The sequence below is a fragment of the Cetorhinus maximus genome, chromosome 8 (genome assembly GCF_964194155.1).
Source record: "Cetorhinus maximus chromosome 8, sCetMax3.hap1.1, whole genome shotgun sequence".
NCBI classification, from domain to species: domain Eukaryota; kingdom Metazoa; phylum Chordata; class Chondrichthyes; order Lamniformes; family Cetorhinidae; genus Cetorhinus; species Cetorhinus maximus.
In genome coordinates, this window is record NC_135886.1 from 60,402,772 (window position 1) to 60,422,243 (window position 19,472).

At 44.4% G+C, this 19,472-nt stretch overlaps 1 protein-coding gene across 1 annotated transcript in view; it reads left to right on the top strand.

Annotated features, from left to right (window-relative positions):
• LOC144683662 (gamma-aminobutyric acid receptor subunit alpha-3-like) overlaps positions 1 to 19,472 on the top strand; it is a 590,228-nt gene that overhangs the window by 435,308 nt on the left and 135,448 nt on the right. The window contains exon 8 of the mRNA XM_078546915.1: positions 6,826 to 6,978. Within this exon, the coding sequence (XP_078403041.1) occupies positions 6,826 to 6,978 (153 nt within the window). The remainder of the gene's footprint in view (positions 1 to 6,825; positions 6,979 to 19,472) is intronic.

Below are 19,472 nucleotides of genomic sequence, written 5' to 3' on the forward strand. Positions count from 1 at the left end.
CAAGAGCTTTCTTTTATTTCCCCAGACTTTCCCTGCTGGATCCAGCAGGGCTTAGTTCTGCTGGTTAACTTTCCAGGTTTTTTCTTTTTAAAGTTGGGGAATGATCTCCAATGTCTTCTCTATCCTCCTTTTCTCTGGAGTCTATTTTCATCCCATCTATCTCCTCCTTTCTCTCCCTTGTTGTTAAGAGTTGCTAGATCCAAATTTTCTTTGAAAACGAGGTTTATGGGTTAATTCATAGTTGTCAGCTGTGATGGATGCATATCTAACTTTGGAGGCTCTTTGCTCCTCTATATGCGTTTTAAGGCTGCAGGGAAAACTCCTCTTGCAGCATTATTTCTCTTAAGCCTTCATAAGTCAATCTTTAGGGCTTCAGCCCATATGTTAAGCTAGCTGTTTTGACTCTAGAATTCAAGGACATTCTGTGTTGCTTTTGTAAGGGAGTTCCGGAATTGTTGGCAGTATGCCTCCAGTATGAGCTCATAGGCACCAAGTATAGCAGCCTTCATCTGATCATAACTGTTGAAGCTGTCAGCAGGCAGCATGGAATAAACTTCACACATCTTTCTTACTGGCACACCTTGTATCAGGAGAGTCCAAAACCCTGCCGGCCCTTGTAATTGAGCTGCCAATTTTTCAAAGCTGTAAAAAAAGTTTTCACATCCTCTCCTTGGGGACAAATCAAAATACATTAGGAAACTAAAATTTCTCTGAGTTAAGGGCATTTAAATTACCACTAGGTAAAGTTAGGTTCTCCCCAACTGCTGCAATCTATCGCAGTTCCCTATCTTTCAGTGCCTGAAAATCTTTCTCAAGCTTTCCAGTCTGGAAAGCACGCTCTCCTGTCTCTCTTGGAATTCCTATTCCCCTTTCCTTCTGGGGTTCTCCCTTTTCCCTGTCCTTGCCTGAAACTCTAACTCTATCCCCCGCTCTGCCAGGCATCATTTGGCAAAGGTAATCTGGTCTGTTTCAGGTCCTGTTTCTTCTACCTGTTCTGAATCGGGAGTGAGGCCGAGATGCTCGGATAGCATCTTTAGTACCTCAGATTCTGTGGTTTATTTTGTTTTTAAGTTCTACCTATTTAGCTATGACTTTTAGATGTTCTATGTTTAGGGACGCTAACTTTTGCCAAGCTAAGTCCTCCACTTGCAGAAACACATTCACATCGAAAGTAGTCGTCTTATTTTCCATTGTTCGTACTCACAAAGCTTACTGTTGTAACCCCTTTGTTTCTTGTTTCAACAATTTTGGCTTTATGTTACTTTTCCCTCTACTTCCAATACCCTTAATGTCAGATTGGCTCATTTGCAATGGATCTGATCCCAGACTGCAACATCCAATTTGGCATGGACAGAATTTATCTATTTTCTTACCTACAGTGATCACTGCAATTTTTATGTGTATTTTCTTACCTTCAGAGTGATTGTGCCAATTTAAATAATTTGAGCAGAAAGCTATTATAATATTATATAAGTGTGTTTAAAAATAAAGGTTATTTATTACCCACGCTTTCCCCGGAGGTTTAAAATGTCTCACTCGCTTCACACACACACTATCACCCACACAAAGATGAGATACATATGAAGAAAAAAGCAATACAATTACTATCTATAATTGTTTCAGTCTCTCTTTCATGGCAGGCCTGAAGTTTCTTAGATGAGCTGATGGCATTAATTGAAGTAAAGGTCTTGTGAGTAGAGATTTCTCAGTAAGCTGTGAGGCTTCTTTTAAGTTGAATTTCCTGGTGATTTGTTCTTAAGTGAACTTGAAGTTGGAACAGCCTGGGGAGAGTCCTTCTCCCAATCTCAAGGTATTGCTATTTATTACCTTGGCTGCTTAGTTTACTCGCAGCTGGCTCAATGGCTTTTCTGGTGGACTTTGATGGATTTCTCCTGCTGCAAGCAGCTTTTGTTGTTTGAAAAACAGACAGATTACATGCCTGTGTTTATCATGTGACTTGTACAAGTTCAAAATCCTTTGTCCAAAGCAAGGTGATGTGTTGGTTACACATCATAGGCAAGACTTTTACCTTATTGGGCGGGTGGACCCGGGAGCGGCTGCAAAACTGACCGCCGCCCACGATTGGGCTTCAAAAAGCGTGAAAGGTGCACTCAGAGCCTCAGCACTGCCGGGGCGGGGGCGGGAGGAGCATGAGCGCTGAAGTGTGTACATACGCGTGGGTGCGCTCAGTGAAAGCTCCCTGAAGGCAGCACGCCTCAGATAGCTGAAGATTTTTAACATTACAAAGGAAGAGTTGAAAAATAAGGAAAACATGTCCCCTCATATGTCTCTGTCACATGAGCGGGGACATGTTAAAAATGAGTTTTAAAAGTTTTTTTTTAAAATCAGTGGTCGAAACCTCATCTCACCCGTGGATGAGGTTTCGCAAAAAATGCAAAGGCCGCTTAGCCTATTCACCCATCAACAGAACAGTTGGATGGGCAGTGAAAAATTTGATTTAATTAATTGATTAAGGGCCTTAATAGATCTCTTAATTGTCGGTGGGTGCGCTGCCGCCTTTCACACATGCCTGCCGAGGGAAATATGAGAGTGTGCAATGACGTTGGGGTGCTCGCCCGATGCCATCGTGCACTATTTTTACTCCTGTTCAGGTCAGGCACGTGCCCACCCGATGAGGGAAAAATTCTGGCCCATGTGTTGCCATTTGGCACTTTGAAATTCATCCTGTCTAGTTTAGATGAGAATCTATCATCATACAATGGAAGCTCAATGGGACCCATTTCACATTTGTCAAACGCACATTGAGTTTCTATGTTCCTTTTGTCCATGGCGAAACAGAAAGATGAGTCAGTTAGAGTGTATATGGCTCTGTTGTTGATGGTCTGCCCGTAAACAAAGGGATGTGTGCATTTCCCAGCTGGCTATAAATGCCCAGACTCAATTAGGTGTTTGCTTGAGACTCAGGACTGTCTGGAGCTCAGAGTCCCAAACATCATGTGATTTTCCACGGCCAATTTAACAGACCATTTGTGCCAAAAAATGTAAACGTATTGTCTGAAAGTTCATGATATACTGGAGCATGACATTTGTTCCCCTGACTCGCAGTCACTCCCTCCTGTCCCTGACCATTGAGCAACTCTAAAGCTCTGCCTAACCTAAGGGATTTGACTGCCTCTTGGAACAAAGAGTCCAGATAACTTTTCACATCCCTGATGTCCCGCAATGTTGACAACTCAGACTCCAGCTCAGCAATTTTGAGCTGAAGTTGCCTGAGCGGCACTTTCTGCAGATATGTTTGTCTGGGATTGCAGGGCATTCCACAGATCCCCACAGTCACGGCACATCGCCAGCCCTGCCATGTCTGTCTGACATTATTGATTTAATGAGTTAATTAGTCGTTACCTTACACAGCTGAAGCAATAGAACATTACATTCTCCTAGCTTGGAAAAAAAGCAAGAAGACTCACCAGCTACTGGAAGCAAAAAACAGATGGAAAAACAAACAGCTCACTCCCCCCACCCCGCACCAAATTCCTATGTGAACTAAATTCCTGATTTTGCATTCATTCTAGGTCGCACTCAGGTGTACTCTCCTTTCCATATGCCTCCTACTCAGGAGGAATGCAACACATCTCCAGCCCATCATTTGTACCATTCAGTCTCCAACAAGCCTTGCTGGACAAAGATTATAGCAGGGGCCTCAGATCGATGTCTGCTCCTCTCCAACCCAGGAGCACTCTGGCCTAGTACAAGAGAAAGGAGCCTGCATTTATATAGCCGCTTTCACAGCCTCAGGTGTCCTAAAGCATTGTACAGACAATAAAGCCTATCTTAAAAAGTGTAGTCACAGTTGTAATGTATGGAACATAGCAACCAATATGCACACACCACATTCTCACAAACAGAAATGCAATATCACCTGCTTTTGGTAATTCTGCTGAAGGATAAATGTTGTCCAGGGCACACGGGAGAACATCCATATTTTTCTTCAAATAACATACATGCCAAATCTCACAATTTGATTGAGAGACATGATTTCTCAATCAGATTCAGCTTCACTCATAATCTACAGGAGAGCATTGAAAACTTAGGATTTTTAGTAGTTCTTCTCCCGATGCACACCCAGGTTGTGATTTTATGTGTGCATCAGATTGGTCGCACATGATTCTAGACTCTGGAGGGTCAACTACAGAAGAAACAGATCTGGGGTCTGTTGCAGCACATTGCTTTGTTGAGTGAGACGGAAGCTGCCTTCCTGCCTGACCTGAAGACTGAATCCTGTGGACTTTGTGTGTGGAGACTGGGGCCTGAAGTTGCAGTGTTGTGCTGGTTGCGTTGTTGCATGGATCTTGGTACTTAGTTTGTGCTGTGCCTTGTAGCTAACTTTAATAGCAATTTGTAGTGTTATAGATTGCTGCTTTAATCATTAACCTTAATAGTAATTGAAGCCAATCTTCTTAAACTGTGGATTGGTTGCTGTTTTAATTACAGTAGTATTTTGTGAGTTCATATTCGTCTCAATAGCAATCTATATTTTTTCATGGAATGTGGGCATCACTGGCAATGCCAGCATTTCTTGCCCATCCCTAATTTCCTTTTGAGGGCAGTTTAGAGTCAACCACATTGCTGTGGATCTGGAGTCATACATTGGCCAGCATATTTCCTTCCCTAAAGGGGCAACAATCATTGATAGTGGTCATGGTCACTATTACAGAGACTAACTTTTAATCCAGATTTCTTTTTGGTTCATTAATTGAATTTATTAATTTTGCCATGGTGGGATTAGAACCCATGCCCCCAGATCATTAGTTTGGGCCTCTGGATTACTAATCCAGTGGCATTACCACAATGCCAACATCCCATAAAATTGCTCGTAACGACGAGTGCAGTTGGTGAGTTGTTTGCTTGCAACTTGTAGTGCTACACATGAGCCGATAGTGGATTGATTGCTGCTTTAATCACCGTTGCGATTTATGGCTTCCTCATAGTTGCATGATTGTGATTTAGGCTCCAGGCACAGGCAAGGCAGGGCAATGTACTTCAGCAGGGCTCCACTTCCAGTTTCCTCTGCAGTCAGTTACCCAGAGTCTGGGCAAATGTGCAGGCACAGCCAATCGAGTGCAGAGAACTGAAGTGCCTTACAGAGTAGTCACTCCGGCCAGCCTTAGAAAGTTTTTGGCTGTAGAACTGTCAATCCAAATAGACTATTCCCCAGAAATGTGCCTCATTCACCAACTGCACAACTAGAGATGCCAGGCTGTAAACATGGCTGCCTGACTTTTGAGACAGAATTGATAACAGGTAAGTTTTTTTTACATACGAACATACAAACATATGAATTGGGAGTAGGACTAGGCCTAAAAATTTTAAAACATTTTTTTGCAAAGCATTTTCAGATGCAGTAATAAAAACAAAATGCTGGCACACATTCTCTGCTTTTATTTCATATTTGCAGCAGCTGCAATCACACACATTAAATATAATTTTTGTAAAGAGCTCTGACCTTTTTGAGATTAAGTAAGCCAATAATGAGGTTTATAAACTAACTGTCAATCTAATTTGGTTAATGTTAGAAAAAAAAGCAACTAATTTTTATATCAAAGGTCTTGAGTTTTAAGAGTTTGGGCCTCTTGATTTATGAGATGGTGGGGCTGACAAGTCAGGAAAAGTGGTATGGGATCTTTTGCATCCATCCAACAGGGCAGGCCAAGGCTTGCTTTAACTTCTCATCTAAAATACGGCACCTTTAGCAGTGCAGCACTTCCTCAGTACTGCAATGGAGTGTCAGCCTTCATTATTTGTTCAAGTCTTTGGACTGGAGCTTGAATCCACAATCTTCCGTTTCAGAATTAGTGCGCTCCCATTGAGCCATGCCTAACACCCAATTGTGATACCTCACCAGCTACCAAGTCTGATAGGAGTCAACACAGGACTTACCAGGAATGAAGCAGTGGATCTTCCTGGTTCAGCCCAGTTGGGGTATTTAACATCTAATCAATATGGTGTGTTGTTCTAATGCCTTCATCCAAGACTATTCCTCAAATGCATGGCCCTGTATGTATACAGTGATTCATTCTGGAACCTGATAGCTTATGCTTTGGGAGTAGGGTGTTACTATTTAGCCTTTGAATTAGGACAGTCACAGTTTGATTGAGCAGTTTAGAAATTTCTAAAATTAAAGCAGTATTAACCTCTCTTAACTGCTCATTCACTCATTTGCTGTTTTGGGAATTTTGCATCATTTCTCTATAGAGCAATAATGACCACACTCAAAAGTATTTATCTAACCATGAAGCATTTTGGAACATTTTGAGGCCATGTAGAGTGCTGTTTAGATGCAACTTACACTACGACCAATAGGCTACCAAATGGATGCAGATTTGCAGGAAGTCCCGATGATCATCCAAAACTCTGCTGCCCGGGCCTTACTCATGCCACCCCTGTGTTCACTGAGCTACGTTAGCTCCCGAGTAAGCAACGGTGCAACTTTGAAATTTCCCATTTGGCCATCTGCCCGAATATCATCTGATGTGATTTGGCCTCCATTTGTTCTTCATAATGTTCCTGTGAAGCACCTTGGGACATTTCATTACATTAGAAGGTTCTGTATAAGCACAGTTGTTATGAGAATATTTATATGGAGTCCCCATGAACATATATGGGGAAATCTTCATGAATGATAATATTTATTGATGTCACAGTGTAAACCCATCACAGGCAATAGGCCTGTCACTGAATGTCAGTGTCACAGTTTATGTAATATCCTGAGATGATAGCTTAATGCATGTCCAACACAAGTAATCCAGCTGTTGATGGATGATGTTACTATCTTTGCCTAATTCTTTGCCTTCCATGTCCCTTCAGGTGAATACATTGTCATGACAACCCACTTCCATCTAAAGAGGAAGATTGGTTACTTTGTGATCCAGACATACCTGCCTTGCATCATGACTGTGATTCTGTCCCAGGTGTCCTTCTGGCTGAATAGGGAATCTGTCCCTGCACGCACTGTGTTTGGTGAGTTTCCATCTGTATACTGTAGGTAACATCCAATCACTTCTCTTTATTTCACCGCAGCCCTGCCTGGTATACTATCATCTACACACCCCCTGCAACACCAACCCTCCACACCGCCCCCCCCGCCCCCCCCCTTCCCTGATAAACTTTAGATCATCCAGTAGTGTTATGCAGGTTCATCATCCTTCTTTTGTATTCTATGCCTCGGTTTATAAATTATGAATTCTATTATGATCCTCTTCACAGTTCCTCCTCACAGTTCCTCCAAGTTTTGTGGCATCTGCAAATGTTGAAGTTCTGGCCTGTACATGCAAGTCTAGGCCATTAAAATAGACCAATAAAAACAGAAGTCCTTGTAGTATTAGGGTGATCATGGTTGAAAGGGTTAATTTATGGGACTGTGGAAATAGTACCACCCACATGACCAAGAGTCAAGAGAGGGACTGCTTATGGCTTAGACTGACTAACACCTGGTCTTGTATATCTGTATATAGTTCTGTTATATACCATAAACTAGTTACTGTTCAGACATACCAATGGCTCAGCAATTGTTCCTTAGCCAGTCACAACCAATATACAACAATCCTAAAACCAACCCTTGGGGAACACCACTTCTCCCAGTCCAAAAAAACAACCATTTGCCACTACAATCTGTTTCCTGTCATTCAGCTGATGTTGTAGCCATGCCAACAATGTCCTTTTTATTCCATGGTCTTCAACTTTGTTGACAAGCTTATTTTGTGGCTCTACATAAATAGCCTTTTGGAACTCCACACACACATCAATTGCTTTACCCTTATCAATCCCTCATCAAAAAGCTCAATCAAGTTAGTTAAGCATGATTTTCCTTTAACAAATTCATGCTGGTTTTCCTTAATTTATTCACACTTGTCCAAGTGACATACGAACATATGAATTAGGAGCAGGAGTAGGCCATTTGGCCTCTTTAACCTCCTCTGCCATTCAATAAGATCATGGCTGATCTGATAGTGACCTCAACTCCGCATTCCTGCCTATCTCCAATAACCTTTCACCCCCTTGCTTATCAAGAATATATCTAGTTCTGCCTTAAAAATATTCAAAGACTCTGCTTCCACTCTCTTTTGAGGAAGAGAGTTCCAAAGACTCATGACCCTCTGAGAGTAAAAAATCCTCCTCATATCTGTCTTCAATGGTTGACTCCTTATTTTTAAACTGTGGCCTCTAATTCTAGATTCTCCCATCCATCCTTTCCATATCCACTCTGTCATAACCTCTCAGGATATTATATGTTTCAATCAAGTCACCTCTTACTCTTCTAAACTCCAGCAGATACAAACCTAACCTGTCCAACCATTCCTCATAAGACAACTCACCCATTCCTGGTATTAGTCAAGTAAACCTTCTCTGAACTGCTTCCAATGCATTTACATCCTTCCTTAAATAAGGAGACCAGTACTGTACACAATACTCCAGATGTGGTCTCACCAATGCCCTGTATAACTGAAGCATAACCTCCTGAGTATTAATTTAGTCCTGGATTATTGTTTCTAAAAGCTTTCCCACCACTGAGGTTAAACTGACTGGCCTGTTGTTGCTGGGTTTATTCTCATACCCGTTTTTGAATAAGTGTGTAACATTTGCAATTCTCCAGTTCTTTGAACCATCCATGTATCTAAGGAAGACAGGACAATTATGGCCAGTGTCTCTGCAATTTTCACCTTTGCTTCTCTCAACATTCTCAGATACATTCCTGGTAATTTAACGACCTTAAGTACAGCCAGCCTTTCTCATATCTCCTTTTTATCATATTTTAGCTGAGCCATTATCTCAATTACCTCCTCCTTCACGATGACTTTGGCAGCAGCTTCTTGGTAAAGACAGATACAAAGTACTCATTAAGTACACACCCATGCCCATTGGCTCCATGCGCCAGCCGACTTTTTGGTTCTGCTCCACTTTTATAACCATTTTACTGTTTATGTGCACATAGAAGACTTTTGGATTCCCCATTATGTTATTTTCCAATCTCTTCTCATACTCCCTCTTTGCTTCCCATTTCCTTTCTCACTTCACCTCCGAATCTTCCAGATTTAGCCTGGTTCTCACTTGTATTGTCCACCTGACATCTGTCATATATACCCCCTTTCTGCTTCATCTTACTTTTTAACTCTTTCCCCATCCAGAGAATTCTAGCCTTGTTTGTCCTGCCTTTCCCCCTCTTGGAAATGTACCATGACTGTACCTGAACTATCCTCTTCAATTACAGTTTTGCCTGTTAATATTTCATTCTAGTTTTCACAGGACAGGCTTTTTCTCAACTCATTGAAATTGACCCTCCAATTAATTATTTTTTACTCGAGATTGCTCCTTGACTTTTTCTATAGCCAACTTAAACCTTATTATGTCATGATCATTGTCCCTATTGACACTTGATCCACCTCATTCCCAAAAGCAGATCCAGCAATGCCTGCTTCCTCATTAGATCAGAAACTTACTGATGTAGAAAATTCTCCTGAACACAATTCAGAAACTTTTTCTCCCTCTCTGCACTGTACACTGTTGCTATCTCATCACATATTAGGAGAATTAAAGTCCCCCATTATCACTACTATAGTTGTGGCTCTGTAACGCCCTTGCAAATTTGATCCTCTGTATCTTCCCCACTAATTGGTGACCGAAGAATACACCCACTGGTGTAATGGCACTTTTATTGTTTCTTAAATCTAACCAAATGGATTCTATCCTTGGATGATTTCGAACATCCTCTCTCCCCAAAAGTGTAATATTCTCTTTAATGATTATTGTCACCCCTTGCCCTTTCTTTCTCTATCTTTAGTGAACAGGAATTTTGTATCCAGTAATATTCGGTGCCCAGTCCTGCCCTTTTTTCAGTCAGATTGCTGTTATCACCATAACATGGTTGACTTTTGCAGCCTCCTGGAACAAGCCCTGGTGGCCATGGCTGACCAGTGGCTGTCAAAGTCACCACCACCCTCAATATCTTGAGTTCTAGCTCCTTCCAGGGATCTGCCAATGACATTTGCAGGATTTTGCGGTTGTCCTGCCCACAAATGCATCACACGAGTGCCAGGTGCCATGTTTGCTAGGGTAAGCAGTTATGTCCACTTTGCTACCGATGATGCCAGTCAGGTTGAGCAGACTATTGGATTTGCATTTCTGGCTGGCTTCCCATAGTTGCCGGGCATCGCCAGACTTCCTAGAGTATCCATGATCCGTAAAGGCTTTCACCCCATCAATGTACAGCTGATCTCCAATGAGGAAAAGGCGTTCATCCAGGGGCGTGCATGATTCTGAGGCAGCTGCCACAATGATTTCATCCTGCGGTAGCCCACCTTTCATGAATTCTTTGGGCCTTGTAACATACTTACTGGCTGGCTGCTTGGAGACAAGGACTACCTACATAAAAACAAGTCTGATGACACCCCTAGGAGCCCAAGCAATGAGGCCCAAGAACAGCCCAATGAAAGCCATATGACAACGAGATGTGTCATTGGCTAATAATCGGTGTGCTGAAGAAGTGCTCAGCTACCTTGACTAATCTAAAGGAACCCTTCTATACATAGCAGGCAGCCCCTCCAGAACCATCTTGGTGGGCAACACAAGGCACACATAGTACAGCAGTGAGGACTGGATCTTCAGGAGGATCACAGTTCTTTTTAGAGGATGAGGAGGAAGAGCAACAGGAACAAGAGAGAATGTGATGTGGCCCTTGCACGTGCTGTCCGAGACACCCTCATTATGGTGAGATTGAGTTAGGTCGCACCATCTCGCAGCCACTTTCTAAACCCACTTGGCCTCGTTCTTCCCCCACCACAAAGCAGTCCTGCAATCAATAAAGCATCCCTTTTACAGAAGCCCACTATTCAGCTTTTAATTCTGCCTGACCATTCATCATCAGTGAAAACACCAGGATCCAAGCAAAAACATGCCAGATGGGTGCCAACAAATAATATTTAGCTGGCTTACAAAATTAAACTGAAACCTAACAATCTAATATTGTGTTACACTCCCATGTGCATGCCCTTGTACAATGACAAGTCTTTACTCTTCCTTTTTCTGATATTCTTCTTGTGATTTCAGCAGAGGCAGAGACAGGCTGCTCCCACCCCTCCCACGGGCCCTCCACAGGGCCCTCAACCGTGTCCGGCCCATCTCCCGCGCATCCGCCCTCACGCCTTCTCCTCCCTCCCAGAAACATGATAGGGTCCCCCTTGTCCTCACTTATCACCCCACCAGCCTCCGCATTCAAAGGATCATCCTCCGCCATTTCCGCCAACTCCAGCATGATGCCACCACCAAACACATCTTCCCTTCAGCCCCCCTGGCGGCATTCCGTAGGGATCGTTCCCTCCGGGACACCCTGGTCCACTCCTCCATCACCCCCTACTCCTCAACCCCCACCTATGGCACCTCCCCATGCCCACGCAGAAGATGCAACACCTGCCCCTTCACTTCCTCTCTCCTCACCGTCCAAGGGCCCAAACACTCCTTTCAAGTGAAGCAGCATTTCACTTGCATTTCACCTAACTTAGTCTACTGCATTTGTTGCTCCCAATGCGGTCTCCTCTACATTGGAGAGACCAAATGTAAACTGGGCGACCGCTTTGCAGAACACCTGTGTCTTTGGCTTGCTGCTTTGTTCCAGTGAAGCCCAATGCAAACTGGAGGAACAGCACCTCATCTTCCGACTAGGCACTTTACAGCCTTCCGGACTGAATATTGAATTCAACAACTTTAGATCTTGAACCCCCTCCTCCATCCCCACCCCCTTTCCATTTCTTCCCACTCCCTTTTGTTTTTTTCAATAATTTATATAGGTTTCTCTTTTCCCACCTATTTCCATAATTTTTATATCTATACCTTTAATGCCCTGTCAGTCTTTCCACCCCATCCCCACTAGAGCTGTACCTTGAGTGTCCTGCCATCCATTCTTAATTAGCACATTCATTTAGATAATATCACCACCTTCAACACCTCTTTGTTCCTTTGTCTGTGACAGCTTTTGATTATCTGCTCCTATCACTGCTTGCTTGTCCCTACAACCACCACCCCCCGCAACTTCTCTCCCCCTACCCCCCCCACCTTAAACCAGCTTATATTTCACCCCTCTCCTAATATCACTCAGTTCTGTTGAAGGGTCATGAGGACTCGAAACGTCAACTCTTTGCTGCCGATGCTGCCAGACCTGCTGAGTTTTTCCAGGTAATTCTGTTTTTGTTTTGGATTTCCAGCATCCGCAGTAGTTCTTTGTTTTTGCTCCCACCCCTCCTCTGGCCTATGTCCTCTGGGTTTTGGATCCCGAGAGGGTCCCACCAAAGATTGCTCCAGTTGCACCTGTGTAGGGGCAGACTCAGTGGTTGGGGCATAAAATAACCTGTTGGATACTGACGGGAGGGAAGGCAGTGAGAAGTGGAAAGACTTTGTGCAGAGCTTCCACTTCCGTTTCTCATTTCACCATCTTCCCTCCCATGGCCCTCGCACACTTTCCTGCTAGCACTGAGCTGGTGAGCAGTTGTTGCTCATCTGTGCTGGCTGAGCAGCCAAGACTAGGTTTTCATTAGTCCTATTTAAGATGGCATTTAGGGAATGCAAGCATTCATTTGTGAAGAGCTGCATTTACTCACGGTGATTGTCGTGTTTGGTGCTTTGTGTAGGCGGCTGCTCTTTCCATGAACAAAGACATCATTGTGACAATATATCACTCATTGCTTGAGATGGACTCCTCCAATCACTTTGCAAGCATGCATGGTGTGGCTGGAGTGCCTGGTAGCATGTCGTACACTGTCTGCTGCCACTGCAAATGCCTCCTCTTCATCAACAGCCTCTGAGGTTCAGCATCTGTGTCCAGCTGAGCAGTGACTGGAGGATATTGTGCTCCTCAATGCAAACTCTGCACTGCCCTCACAAGCTCGACCATCTGCTCTCACTCACAGGTGCTGTATGAGACACCAGGGGAAAACCCAACTCTCTGTGTGAGTGCCCCGGCTGAAGTGTCAGTACCTGAGCTGGTGCATGATCTGCATGAAGCCTGTGACCCTCAGAGGGACTGAGCTCCTCTGACGAGTCATCATTGTCCCCATGGACCACCATTTGCAGGATGCTTAAAGACCCTGTGGGAGATGGAAGAGATGAAAAATTATTAATGTGTCAGTTATAATTTAAGTTTAATTCTGTCATCAGGATGTCCCAATCTCCCTGTCTTTCCATCTCCACTGGCCAGCCAGGTTGAGACTCAGTTATCTCCTACTCTGCAGCTGTCAGTGTTGAGATGACTAGAGGGTCACCTTCAGTTCTCTGCCTCCCCCTCATATTCTGTGCCCTGCGAGGAGGGAAACAAGGTGACTATGATGGAGAGGTGTGACATTGACACTCACCCTCATCTGAATGCAGCGGTGCATGGACAGGCGGGATGTGAGGAGGTGCACAGACAGAGCCTGATGGCTGCATCTGCATTAAGTTGGTGTGTGGAACGATGTGCTGGAGCAGGTTGGGTTTAGAAGCACAACGAGGATGTGGTTAAATAAGCCACTGTGCTCACCTTCCCTGCTCTGACTAGGTCATTAAACCACTATCAGAACTGTACCAAGAGCGTGGCACCACACGCCGACTGCTCACCTCCTCGGCAATCTCTGGCGACACATTCTTGTCTCTGAAGCAGACTTTATCCCTTTGGCAGGGAAGAATATCACCCTGTGGACCAGTACAGATCACACCATCAGCTTGGGAGGCATGTGCAAATTGAGGCATGACCTGGCCGCATTGGAACTCCCGAGACAAACTGTTCATGCCTTGCTCTCATGGAGCCTATTGGGCATCTAACCCTGATGTTATGCCTACATCATCATTAACATCACTGTCTAACTAACATAACCATTAACCCTTTACATCTCCCCCCAAGTAAAATCTCAAAACGACTAAATTATTTTATTAAACTATTTACATTCCCACAACCTCCCCCCAAAGTTGTAACCTGACAGTTTGAGCCTGACTGGTGCTCCTTGATCTCATCTTGAGTATTCTTGGTTGAGAGTGCTGGTCTACGCTCGGTTTCTGGACTCAAGCGTCATTTCTTGAAGTGTTATCTGCAGAGTCCGTCTCATCGTTCCCATTATGGTAATACTGGAATGATTGTCTCCTTGTGGCTTCTAGCAGTATCAGAGTCTTTCTGTTCCTTCCTGAACCCCAAGTGATGTTTATACAAGGTATTATCATGTCTGCTGAGTTTGTTCAATGACTGTACTGCTTGGCTGATGATCTCTTATCCACATCTTTTGCCCAGGTACGAACATGGATAGTGTTTTCGCTCTATGTCAGTGATTATACAAACTGACTGTTCCTCTTTGCCTGTTTGTTCATGATACCTTACTCGGTTGTGACCTTGTAAGGTGATGTTGGGTCTGAGGTGATGTTGCAATAAAGAAATTTGGGTCTTTGGTCTTCTACCCATCACTAGTTCTGCTGGCAATCGCTTAATGGTGTTGCCCTGTAATTGAGTAAAGCTAACTTGAGGTCATTGTTCTTTTTCAGTGACATTTTCATGGTTTTTTCCCCTTCACTATTCACCTGCAGATAGTTTGGCAAACTGGTCACATGCTGAAATCCATATTCCATTGTGAATTGTCAGAAATGTTCATTCATAAACTGCGGACCGTTGTCCAAGTCTACCTCGGCCAGAATGCCATAGGTGGAGTATGTTTCAAAGTTTTTATTAGGGCTTCTGCGAATGTGGTATTCAGTTCACTGATTTCCAACCAGTGAGAGTCATAGTCGATGACTATAAGGTAGAACTTTCCTCCAAAGCCAAACAGATCAATTTCTAGCCTTTGCCAAGGTCTGGATGGAAATGTTGATGGTAGTAATAGTTCTTTTGGTTTTTGGCTGTTGGTGGCACAAGTATGGCACATTGAAATAAGTTCTTCTATGGATTTCAAAATTCTCGGCCACCATTGTACCTGTGCTCTGTATTTGGTAATGCCCAAATGATCACCGTGGAGTTTTTGGAGAATGTCTTCTCTCATCACTGTCAGGATTACTTATCTTCCCTCCATCATAAGGTTAGAAGTGGGGATGTTTGCTGATGATTGCACAATGTTCAGCACCATTCATGACTCCTCAGATACTGAAGCAGTCCATGTCCAAATGCAGCAAGACCTGGACAATATCCAGGCTTTGGCTGGCAAGTGGTAAGTAACATTCATGCCACACAAGTGCCAGGCAATGACCATGTCCAAGACAGAATTCAACCATCGCCCCTTGATGTTCAATGGCATTACCACCACTGGATCCTCCACTATTAACATCCTGGGGGTTACCATTGACCAGAAACTGAACTGAACTAGCCATATAAACACTGTGGCTACAAGAGCAGGTCAGAAGCTGGGAATCTTGTGACGAGTAACTCCCCAAAGCCTGCCCACCATCCACAAGGCAGAAGTCAGGAGTGTGATGGAATACTCTCCACTTGCCTGGATGAGTGCAGCTCCAAAAACACTCAAGAAGCTTGACATCATCCAGGACAAAGCAGCCCGCTTGATTGGCACCGCATCCACAAACATTCACTCCCTCCACCACCGACGCACAGTAGCAGCAGTGTGTACCATCTACAAGATGCACTGTAGGAATTCACCAAGGCTCCTTGGGAAGCACCTATCAAACCCACGACTGCTACCACCCAGAAGGACAAGAGCAGCAGATCCATGGGAGCATCGCCACCTGGAAGTTCCCCTCCAAGCCACTCACCATCCTGACTTGGAAATATATCGCCGTTCCTTCACTGTCGCTGGGTTAAAATCCTGGAACTCCCTCCCTAACAGCAGTATGGGTGTGCCTACACCACATGGACTGCAGCTGTTCAAGAAGGCAGCTCACCATCACCTTCTCAAGGGCAATTAGGGAAGGGCAATAAATGCTGGCCCAGCCAGCGATGCCCATATCACGGAAATGATTTTTTAAAAAACTGTCATTGAAGATTAGAAGGCCAATAATAATCATCAGATCTTTCTGTTGTTCATTGTATTGTCTTCACAACCTGATTGCTTGGGACATATTCAGGCCATTTGCCTTGGCAGTATGCTCTGACCTGACAACATTCTGTGCCCTTTAGCTGGGCTGGCGCTAGTAGGGTCCTTGTTATTGATGAAGGATATGCTTTCACCTCTGAGATGAGTGTCAAATGATGTTCTGTAGCCTGGTTGCCTGTAGCTCGCGACAGTGTGTCGGCGGTTGTCTGACTTCTCCTCAGCACATATTCTGTTGTAGAATCAGACTGCATGAGTCGTAGCTGGAATCACTGTATCCTTGGTGACATCTTAGCAATTTTCTTGCCGTTCAGGAGAGTAACCAGAGGTTTATGGTCTATCTCAATCCTGAACTGTTAGCCCATTAAGTGATCAGAAATTTTTTCTCAGGCTCATGTCGCCGCTAGTACTTACTTTTTGATTGTTGCATAAAGTTTTTCAGCCCCTGTAATAATCTAGACGCATGATAAACTGTATTTTATTTCCTGCTATCCTTAACAGAACTGCCCCAAGCCCTGTCATAATCTGCAAGCATGTCCGAAGGAGCAGGTCTTTAATCTTGTCAAAGGCATTCTTCTGCTTGTCTGCCCAATACCACTGCTGACCCTTTCTCACGGGTCCCGTAAAATTTCGTTAATGGCAGACAGATTTAGGATGACTTTCTCCACCTGGTTCACCAGGCCTAAACATCTTTGTCTGTCAGCAACACACCTTTAATCACTTTGGTCTTTTGGGGTCTATTGTTATCCCCCTTTGGTGTATAATGTAGCCTAAAAATCTGATAGTTGATTTCTGAAACTCCTCATTCTTTTCATTCAGAGTGAGGCCAGCTTGTTCAAGCACTTTTAAAACCTGCCAGACTCAATGATCATGCTCTTTTTTTGGTAGCACCATGGATGAGCAGATTGTCCATGTGGCAAATAATTCTTTCTTGGCCTTCAAGGATGTTGGTCATGGTGTGTTGAAAGATTTCTGGTGCAGAGGATATGCCAAAGGGAAGTTGATTGAAACAAAAGCCACTGAAGGGAATGATAAACATCGTCAACAAACTTGATTCTTGGTCAAGGGTAATCTGCCAAAAATCACTGTTTGACTCTAGCTTTGTAAAAACAACACCTTTGGACAACTCTGCCAAACTGTCATCAACAGAAGACACCGGGTGTATCTCTCTTTGAATGGCGTTAATTAGTTGTGTCAGGTCAACACAGAACCTGATTTCGCCATGAGGTTTAGGGACTGTCACTATATCTGAGCACCATTGTGTCGGCACTGTAACAGGTGAGATCACTCCTTGATGCAGCATCCTGTCAGTTTGCTCTTTGACTTTCTTGATCAGTGGATGTGGTACCCTCCTAGGGTAAATAAGCAGATACGTTTGGCATCTGGCTGTAGGGTGATGTGATACTCACTTTTGTGCTTTCCCAGTCACCAGAACAACCTAGGAAATTCATTCCTAAATATGGCTCCACTGTCATCTTGTGTTACCTCACTGACCCTTTGTAGAAGACCAAGTCCTGAACATGCTGCCCTACTGAACAGCGGACGTTGCTGTTTCTGTAAGATATAAAGAGTTTCATTTTCTTTATCTTTATGTCTAAGGGTTGTAGTGATCTGACTCTGCTTTGATGTCTGTGCCTCCTGGCTCCTGAAGCTTTATTTTTGATGATTGGATCTCGACATCATTCAGCTAGTCCAATTTGTCTGATAAGACTGTGACCCCAGCCCCAGTGCCAATTTAAATTCTGTTCTCTATCCTTTGACTTTCAGCTCTACAGACCAGAGCTGCTTATTGGGATCCAGCTTTCTTCACTTAAAAATTGTGTTTCAGATCTGCAGAATTACATAAAATATATGGTCTTGCCACAGAGAATGCATTTGGCTGCCCCTGTGGGGAATGCTCTGCATCGATGCTGCTTTCAGGCGCTGCATCTGGAACATTTTAACGCAGTTGGAAGGGTTCTTCCCACCCTCCAGCAGTTTTTGTGGGCTTTTCGGTTGGCGGGGCTCCCGACCTTGGGCCTTCACACTGGATCGACCGCTCTCAAGATTCAATGTCTCCCCCAAAGTACACCCTGATTCTGAGGTCACAGCTCCACCTGCCTTGCAAACCATTCAGCCTTCTCCAATGTTAAACCCTCCTCGGTTTGCAGGAAGCCTGACAGTGTGTCATCGAGCTAGCAGCCTATGATGTGGTCACAAATTAACTGATGCTTTAAAACATCATGGCCGCAACTACTGGCCTGTCGATACAAGCCATTAATACATTAGTCAATGGATTCACCCAGCCTTGGTCAACTTTGGTTGAATTTCACTACCCAGGGACTCTTACAATTCATAAATCCTGAACGATTCGTACCTGTGTGCAACCCCTCATTGACTGCAGAGCTAGCTCATTCGAGGCCCTGGCTGAAAACACAAGTGTGGAACCCATAAAATGATGCTGAGGAGAGGTACAATGTTGCCCATGACTCAACAAGGGTAACAATAGAGCAGGCAATAGGGCTGCTAAAAATGAGCTTCTGCTGCTTGGACCACTCAAGTGGAGAGCTTCAGTACTCACCTGAAATTATTGGCCAGGATTATTATGGTCTGCTGTGCCCTGCAGAGCATCATCCAGCAAAGTGGGGGAGGTGTGCAGAGAGTGGGGGCTGGCCATTTGCAAAGGGGGAGATGGAGGAGTCAGGTGTCTGCTCTGACGAGGAGGAAGGGGAAAGCCAATGCAGCTGTTGAGGGAGTAGATGTTGCAGATGCAGTGGTAAAAGCCAGGACAATGGTGTGATCTGGCAGGCAGGCCCGTGACAACCTTATTGTCAAGCGATTCCAACTGTGTTAGGTACTGATATATCTCCACTACACCGTGGGCTCGAATCCTCTGTTCACTGAGAGGTTGGGGTTCCCGAGTGGGCGGAGGCGTTTTGTTTCATTTCATTGTCTTATGTTATGGTGGCAGCATTAAATATTGCATTTGCATGTTAAAACTGCTGGTGTAGTGCCCCTGTGTACAGGCCAATCTGAAATGAAACACATCGCTCTGGTACAAAAATGTACAAAAATAACAATACTGCAGAGTCAGTGCCAGCAGCAGGGTCAGGACACTAACTGTATAATACTGTCCATTCCCTCAGGCACCAGGGTACTATCTGTATAACACTGCCCGTTGCCTCTGGCACCCAGGACACTATCTGTATAATACTGCCGGTTCCCTCAGGCACCCAGGACACTATATGAAAAACGCTGCCCATTCCCTCAGGCACCCAGGACACTATATGAAAAACGCTGCCCATTCCCTCAGGCACCCAGGACACTATATGAAAAACGCTGCCCGTTCCCTCAGGCACCCAGGACGCAATCTGCATAACACTATCCATTTCCTCAGGCACACAGGACACTATGTGTATTACACTGGCCTTTCCCTCAGGCACCCAGGACACTATGTGTATAACACTGCCCGTTCCCTCAGGCAGCCAGGACCCT